The 8,679-nt window shown below is 37.8% G+C and overlaps 1 protein-coding gene across 1 annotated transcript; it reads left to right on the top strand.

Annotated features, from left to right (window-relative positions):
• The first annotated feature begins 445 nt into the window (after positions 1–445).
• On the top strand, positions 446–6,878 carry LOC111042988. Its single transcript, XM_022327750.1, has 5 exons — positions 446–726; positions 865–1,002; positions 1,094–1,233; positions 1,943–3,715; positions 4,947–6,878. Exons 1-5 carry the CDS (start codon positions 478–480, stop codon positions 5,437–5,439), a joined length of 2,793 nt encoding a protein of 930 aa, XP_022183442.1. The 5' UTR covers positions 446–477; the 3' UTR covers positions 5,440–6,878.
• Positions 6,879–8,679: the final 1,801 nt, after the last annotated feature.

The raw sequence follows: 8,679 nt of genomic DNA, 5'->3' as shown, positions 1-8,679 counted from the left end.
TGTGAGCAAAAAGATACACACGGACGGGAACAGTTTGCATGAAATCGTGTGTACACACACAGACACGTATTTTTAACTACGTCGGGAGGTCGGGTGGGCAGCGGAATCCGCGGGTGTGCGCGGGGCGTTGTGCAATGTCGCGGCGGTATATGCTCCAGTGAATGGTAAAAAGCGTGATATATATGGAATACAGTAATCCGCCCTTGACAAGATAGACGTTTCACTTTCGACTTGCACCGGTCGCTGTGTTTATCACTGCGGTTCGACGACGTATAGGCAGGCGCGTTCGCGCGAATAAAACAACCTTAACGCACCAGGCGTGTAAATAATATTTTAATAATAGTAAAGCGTCGTATCGCGAATCCAAGATTTGTGTTTATTTATAAATATGCCTAAAGAAATAATTACAAATGAGTTATAGAAAAAACTCGATCAGTTTCTAATATTTTGGTTGTTATTTTTTTTCCAGAACTGAAAATGTCTAAAAACGGCGGTGTGTCACTGTCACTCCGGCTGTTGCTGCTGTCGTCGGCCTTGGCGACGGTGGCCGTAGCCCAGTCGAACTATGATCAGGTCGAAAACAGCATCGAATTCCCGAGTCCAGACAGGGGCCTGCCCGAGTCCACTGTGCTGGACGGCAAGGTTACCAAGTTGGACGAATTATCACCCGTGATATTTCTGAACAGGACCAAAGCGGCTCTAAATTGTGCCGCAGGATTTATGCAGGTTAGCTACACACGCCATCCATAGTATTACGTTAATAAATAATTAATACGAGCACAACTATAATATGTTAATTATGATATTATAGTTATTATTTCGAAGTGGTTGTGTGATTAACATAAGACCGTGTTTCGTTTTCAGATCGAGCTTAAGTTCGAAGAACCGTTTTATGGTAGGGCGTATGCTGACTTCGACAGGAGTAGCGCGTGCATGGTGACTGGCAAAGGTAACAACACGGCCAGGATCGACTTGCCACTAAAAGGATGTGGTACAAGACAAGTAAGCGATAAAGAATCTGATCTAATTAATAAATTACATAATTTTTTCGATCTATAATTTAAATTGTTGTTTTGTTTTGTATTTTATTTAGGATCCACAAAGAGTTTTTACCAACAACATCGTAGTCAGGTTCCACCCTTTCCTAGAAATGGACGGTGACGAAGTGGTTACTATAGTGTGCAGATATCCACCACCCATTGCTCCACCACCAGCTGGTATTCCTAACAAAATGTAAGTGCAAATAAGCGTTAAAATTATTTTTGATGTAAAAAACCAGTACTTATAAATTATAATATATATTCTTCATAATTTTTCCCAAAATGATAAATACTGATACTAATTCTCAGCATAATATATACAATAAACATCATTGTATTGTCATTGAAAACAGACATAAACCATATAATATTAAAGTTATACATCGATCAAGGTTAGTAATACCTCATGTATAATATAGGTAGGTAGTTAATAAAACTGACTCGACATTATTTTCAATTAAATCATTGGTCTTTGTAAACTAAAAATGTATTGAAATGTAACATAAACTAATTTAGTACCAATACAAAAATAATTTATGTACCGAGTGCTTTATCTTAAAGAATCAAAATAACCGAACCGAATACTTATACTCATTACTCACTGATAATAATTATTATAAGATAAAATTTAGTTTTTTTTTTGTTGGTCCAAGGATTTATATAAAAACATAGCTACATAATGAAAGGTTAGGTGCAATGTGCATTATATTATAATGTAAATTATATTTGAATGATATATAAATACATAATGAAATGTGTTTAAATTCGGAACTTTCAAGGATTAGAATGATAAATATATTTAACGATTAATAATGCCCCCCACGTAGTAAACGTTTAGCCATACAGTGTGTACACTCACCCGAACGCAAATATTATCTAACTTGACTTTTTTTCTTCTGTAGCATCGATTTACCATCGACGCCACTGGAACCGCCACTAAAAGGCTTCCAGATCCTGTTGATCGTCTGTGGCATATTGTTTCTGTCACTGGTCTTGCTGGGTCTTGGCTGTTCGTACTACTGCCTACGCAACCAACAAGTGCAGGTGGTCCGCCGGCACCCGCTATCGTCCGTCGGCTCTGACAAACTATCCGACTCCAGCCTGTCCATGTTCGATGGGCTGAAGATACCACGGGCTCGAGCTCCGACCCTGGACAGCTCTTCCGGTTCGGAAATGGCTCTGGTCAGTGCTGGGGACACTCTGCCCAGCGACTACCCGTCCGAATCACCCAGTTCCGGACACTCAGAAGCGGAGGACGTAGATGGTCGCAGTTTGAGACGATCGCCGAGTTCCGGTGGTTCGTACGAAAATCGGGCGTTCCAGCAAGAGTACTACGGAGAACGGTACCAACACTTGCCAGCGCCAACCATCACACCACCACCACCGCCAGTCCAACCGAAGTTTGACGTTCAGCTCCGAGTGAAACGGGCTCCACCACCCACACCTAGCCCTACTCCACCACCGTCCGAGTCCGAGGCGAGCGTGGCTGCGTTGGAACGTAACCTCACCACCATTCTGGAAAAGGATGAAACGATGTCGACAACCACGACGACAGCTGCAGCCGAGGAACGGTATCGGCCCGTATACTCGACAGTGGTGCGAAAGGATAGAGATGAGACCGAATGGTATAGGACAGAGGAGAACGTGATGACTACTGATGCTGACATAAGAAGATCACCGCCGCCACCACCGCCACCGGTGCAAATGCATACAGTGGACAACAACCATCGGTATGCCACCACGTCCAAGTACACGACTGAGATGCAAGTGGACGTCGTTGAACCACCAGTGGTGCCAACCAAACGGCCAGAAATCACGTCACACACGGTGGATGATGTGTTCCTGAAGACAATCACTGAGAAGAAAACGATCGAGGATATTGAACGGCATCGCCGCGAAGTGGTAGAGTACAAGCCACGACCAGTGCCACCGCCGGCTAGTTGGGACGTAACCATCAAGAACTACCCGAATCCAGACGCGTTGTACCCACAGTCGGGCGAAGACACAGCCACGGACTGGGATAGTTACTCCGAGGCATCATCGGTAACCGGTTATCCACCAGCCGGCGTCGATCGCCAGTCTAGGATTCAGTCATACAATAGCAACGTGATGTCATCAGCAGCCACTTCCGAGGAAAATCACATCAGGTATCTAAGCACCATGGACGTACCGGTGCCAAGGCCGGACAACTGGGAATCGTTGGTTCGAGTCCTGGAACCGGAACCGGAGATGGAACCCAATGCTAGGTACAGAGTCGAACAAACACTAACGCTGGATGACAAACGTAAGTGGCGCCAAATCATCACCACCGAGTCAACGCTCCGGCAGCTCATTACCGAAGCCACCGTTCGGGAGGACTTCGAGCGCATCCGCAGTGACCCCAAGTACGAGAGGATATTCGAACCGGAAAAATGGGACGTTATCATACGCGTGATCGCACCGCCACAGCACTACGACCAGAAAGCCGCTGGTTCATCCAACAGGTACACCAAGAAAAAGACCGAGTTTGAAGGAGCTAGGACCAGAAGAAACTCGTTGCCCACCGTTTACGAATACGATTCTGACGGCGGGTCCAGCGTGAGGACGTTGACAGCTGTTGACGACCATGGTCCGATGGGACCAGCCCGGTCTAGGAGAACGTCCAGGTCGAGCTTCAAATCCGACATGGATGTCAGGTAAGAGATTGAGTAAATAGTCAGGTTTAAACCACCATACCGAGTGAAAATGTCATTAGGGAGTGTGTTTATTTTGCTGAGAACTAGTCTAGTTTAAAATCACGTGGCTATTATAATATTAAATTCTTGATTTAGCATTGTTTTTTTTTTTAATAAATCGAACAATATTCTTTTGTAGTCTGTTACAATGGACAGTACGTGAGTTATGATTAATTTAGTAAATTTATAGACAAGTTTTGTGGTTAGAAATGATTTGTCTGTGAATGATCTGCTTTTTCAACTCATGGTCACGTTCTAAGGCTAATTCATCGTGGTTAGGGAAGCAGGATAGTGTATGACTGAATATATTGGTCATATTAACTATAGCACGTCATGCAAGGTTTATGAAAATGAATGCTCATCGATATTCGATACGTTGTAAGTTATAACAGATAACCTGGCACGAACATATCATCATTATTTTGTCGGTTTATGAAAAATTAAATCAATCTATTTGTTTAGATTTATATAGCAGACTACGTTAATGGTGTGTTATTGATTTTTAAATTGAACGAAACCTTTACAACATTTGAAAAACGAACGCTAACGGATAATTTTACTGTATAGTTTGCAAAATACGCGTATAAAGTAGTCATCATGAATAACAATAATAGAATTTAAGTAGATGGTTATTTCTACTTATCACTCGAACATTATGTTATTACATCAAACAACACGTGTCATTATCTTGATAATGGAAGAATTATAATCTGGTCTCATTTTTCAAACCTCAAAATTCTTTCAAAAGGAGCATAACTATTATTCAGTGGCTTTTGATTTGAAAAGATGATAATTTTTTTTATTTTTTGACAATAATTAAATGTTTAATCATTGAGAACCGTTAAAAAACCCTTGCGCCATTTATTTGAATGCTTCTTGTGTAGAACAATAAATTGTATTAGATACCAATCGACTATCATTGAGTCTAGGTTATCACTGAAAAGTTTGCGTTGAAAAAATTTAAGACGTGATCAGTAATACGTTTACATAATCACAAATACGGTGTAGGACTCGATCTAAAATACATTTATAAGTTTATAACTCAAAGGTCCTTTTTCAAAAGTTGCATTATCTGTGAATCGATGAGTGACTGAGAGCGAGTGATATAGTGTATGTGTGCGTGTTTCCAAAATGTAGGTATAACATTACAAAATCGATTAATTTTGGTTTGTTTTTAATTTCGCGTTCGCAGGTCGATGAGCGAGATGATGGTGGACTTCCGCCGACCGGAAATGCCGGACAACTATAGCGACGTGAGCTCGGCGTACAACTACAACTACCAGCAGAACCAGCACCAGTACCAGTACCGCCGGGGCGGTTCGTCTTATTACGCGGACGACGACGGCGGCAGTCTTGTCCGGTCGCTCAGCCAACCATCGCTGGCCCGGTCCGCTTCCGAGTTCACCGAAAACAACTGGGGACTCCGGATACGGTCGTACGAGGACGGAGACGACCTGAGCAGCCCGGACCACACTCCCAGGTCTTCGTTCCGGTCAACTGGTGGCCCAAGGCAGCAGCAACAGCAACAGCAGTCGTATTCCACCGAGACGGAGTTCGATGGAGCCCGCGCCACCGCCACTAGCACGCACGCCACTACTGGCCGGAGGAGGATGTTCGGCGGCCGCACGGTGTCCGCTGCAGAGTGGTTCCACGACTCGGACGAGAACGACGCCACTTACAGATGAACGAAATCCACCCCCACACCCGCCAGCTGCAGACGATATAATATATATGTATAATTTCATATAGGTAGCGACACTTTACCCTCTGCCGTACTCTCGCGTATATACATTATACATACTATATATAAATACTGAATAATGTGTACCTCGTACACATTCGACGGCCCCCTCCCCCCCTCGACATTACACTGTTCCCGGAAATTGTTTTTCATTTATTTTTCGATTTTCGTTTTGTACGATTATTAATTTTACGATTATTATTATTATTATTATTACCATACATATTATTATTATTGTTATTATTTCGACGGGGCACATTGTTTAGCGTGTGTCCCAGCTGGTCAGGTGCAATAATACGCGTAATATACGTCATATAATGAATTATTTCGAGCGAACCCTCCCTAATCTGTTTCCGCCGCTCTAAAGGCCCGTACGCAGCTCATTATATACATATATATATATATATATGCACAATCATATATTATTATATCGCCTACACTACGACTCGAGCGACATATTATTATTATGATTGTCATTATATTGATTAATTGTTTTATTAATTTTTACTAACTATATTATATTATATAAATTCATCATAATATATACTTATACGTTGTTGTATGCATTAAACGAAATGCATTAAACGTGTGAAACAGACTAAATATCGACGGCAGTTTATCGATATTATAATATAATTTTATAATTTTTTTTTTTAACAAAGTTAGGTTTACAATCAGGATACCACGCTATCCACAACGTGCCAAACTAACTAATATTATATAGTATATATATATACATTTAAGCCACTGGACTCGTACTCGTTAGGTATACCGTTATTCTACACATGCGCAGCAGTCTTAAACAGAGTTTTCATCGTGAACCAGGCTATCGCGATACCGGGAAAAATCGTTTTTTAAATAATTATTTTGTTAATTTTTCATATTTTCTTAGACATTGTCTGGTTCACGATACACCCCGTGTATAGAGGTTTTAATATTATAATTGTATAATATACGCGTGTGTTTATACGTTCTGACGTCGACACTTTTTTGTTTTTTTATCTTTAGGTGCTTTACACTGGTCGATTTCGCTGCGATACATCGTTTCGTGTTCCTAGCCATATTATATAATAGACGAATATCGTGTTAAACCGATTTTATTTTCAAACGAAACTGTGATAGTGTGGGCGCAATCGTTTAATCGAAATCGAAATTCGAAAGCCTCATGTCCGTGTACATTCTTCATAACATCTACATATCAATATATTATAATTTTAATATCTATTAACCATTATCTATATAATAACATTGTACTTTGTGCTGCTGTTTTATGATCTAAGACAATTCTATACTTTTCACTTGGTAACTATATATGTGTCGGTTGTTGACTTGTTGTTCAATGTAACGAGTACTATCAAATACTGAGTATCTTAAAAGTCATATTATTACTACAGTTAATAACTTATTAACGATTAGCTTGTAATGAAATCTAAAAAAAGTTCAATAAGAATTTTCATTGTTCACTTGTACTAATTTTTTGTTTGTATTTTTTTTTAAAGTGAAAACTGGAAAATCTTAATTGACTATAAACAGTGCATAGACTATTAATTATTATACATTATTAATAATATTGTAATATTTATAATAATATGCAAAATAATAAATCAAAATATTTATCATTGTGAGATGATCATCTTTATTAATTAAATTATATCCTCACCTATTCAAACGCATTATTTAATAATATACGTTACTCAAATGTATGAATAATATAATTTTATAAATTGACATCACCTATTCGGTTCATATAATATTACAATTAATGAATAGTTAAAAAAAAAACATTTTATTAATTAATAATAATGGAATATTATTGTGATATAATATGTTTGACACTAACAGAGTACATTATGTTAATATGTTATAGTAATTAAATTATGACTATAATAATAATACCATGCGGTTAAAACCATCATGATGTAACCCAATTTTGAATCCACTTCAACAATATTTTCTTTTGCCGAGTTGTTCATAATTATCAAATTATAATTATCTGGTTTACGTTTTAATTATGCAGTGGTAAAAATATACAACATCGGTTTTAGTGCACATGTTGCTTAAAATATTTGATAATAGTGTTGCAAGCCTGTTGAATATCATATTATTAACAATTATTATTTGTTATGATATATCATTATTTTTAAGGTCTTGAATTTTATAAAATTTATTTTGAAATCATGGATTCAAATGACGAGTAAGGCAGTTTGGGTAAATGAATCACAACGATTATTAAGCAATTATTAAGCAATTATGTAATATAAATGAAAAACTAAATAAAACAGCACTAAATCAATTAAATGCGCATTGGATAGTTGTTGAATTAGACTATCGGAACTTTTTATATTGCGAGTTGATTGAATGACGGTTTGAACCGTGAATTTTTAAAATTAATTGTAGGTATTCAATAAACGTTTACGGTGTGAAATTAAATCATAAACACGATGGATCGATCGTAATAATTATTATAATAAAATATTTAGCCTTTCCCAGAGCGACCTGTTTCAGTGAGCGTATAATTTAGTGTTGGTAAATATATTCCGTGTAAAATCAAATAGTTTATTCCGATGAAACAGACGTGTTACGTGCTTTTTGAACACCAAACGCCAAATGAAAGTCACTACACAATACATTATTTCTGGTCAAATTGATACTAACATACTTAAAAATATAATGCAAATGGTATCGATAGAAGTTGTAAAAATAAATGTTCCATAAACAAATCCGTTAAATCACTTTGCCACGTTTAAAATCGATGATAACTTTTTTCGTATTATTGACACACAATAGAAGTTTTCTTTCGACGGAATTATTATTTTTAGCCATTTATATTATAATATAGGAATAATGAAAAAACATCGGCTTGTAGTTATATGTATTGCCTATCAATAACGCCTTGTAATTTAAAGTACACACCATGTCAATTTATTGTTCATTCCCACTAATCAACAGCAAAAACATTAATTTTATAATTAATTTTATATCATAAGAAAAAATCGAGTCAAAACAACCTTACTAATGGTAATGATAGAATGTATCATTGTGTTTTCAAGTAGGTACCATAATTAATTATAAATCATTGTTTTTAATACAATTCGCAGATCGGCCGACTGTAAAAAGTCAAAATCTACACATTTTGTTCATTTTGTTCAAAATCAATTGCATTAGAAGTCAACAAATAAAATGT

Source organism: Myzus persicae, unplaced genomic scaffold (assembly GCF_001856785.1).
Source record: "Myzus persicae strain clone G006 unplaced genomic scaffold, MPER_G0061.0, whole genome shotgun sequence".
NCBI classification, from domain to species: domain Eukaryota; kingdom Metazoa; phylum Arthropoda; class Insecta; order Hemiptera; family Aphididae; genus Myzus; species Myzus persicae.
Note: the sequence above shows the minus strand (reverse complement) of the source record. Positions and strands in the feature narration are given on the sequence as shown.

Excerpts from the sequence above, each read along its gene's own strand:
- LOC111042988 (XM_022327750.1), top strand. The coding sequence starts at position 478 with ATGTCTAAAAACGGCGGTGTGTCACTGTCACTCCGGCTGTTGCTGCTG. Across the intron at positions 727-864 it reads GTGCCGCAGGATTTATGCAG|ATCGAGCTTAAGTTCGAAGA; the intron begins GTTAGCTACACA and ends TTTCGTTTTCAG. Across the intron at positions 1,234-1,942 it reads GCTGGTATTCCTAACAAAAT|CATCGATTTACCATCGACGC; the intron begins GTAAGTGCAAAT and ends TTTCTTCTGTAG.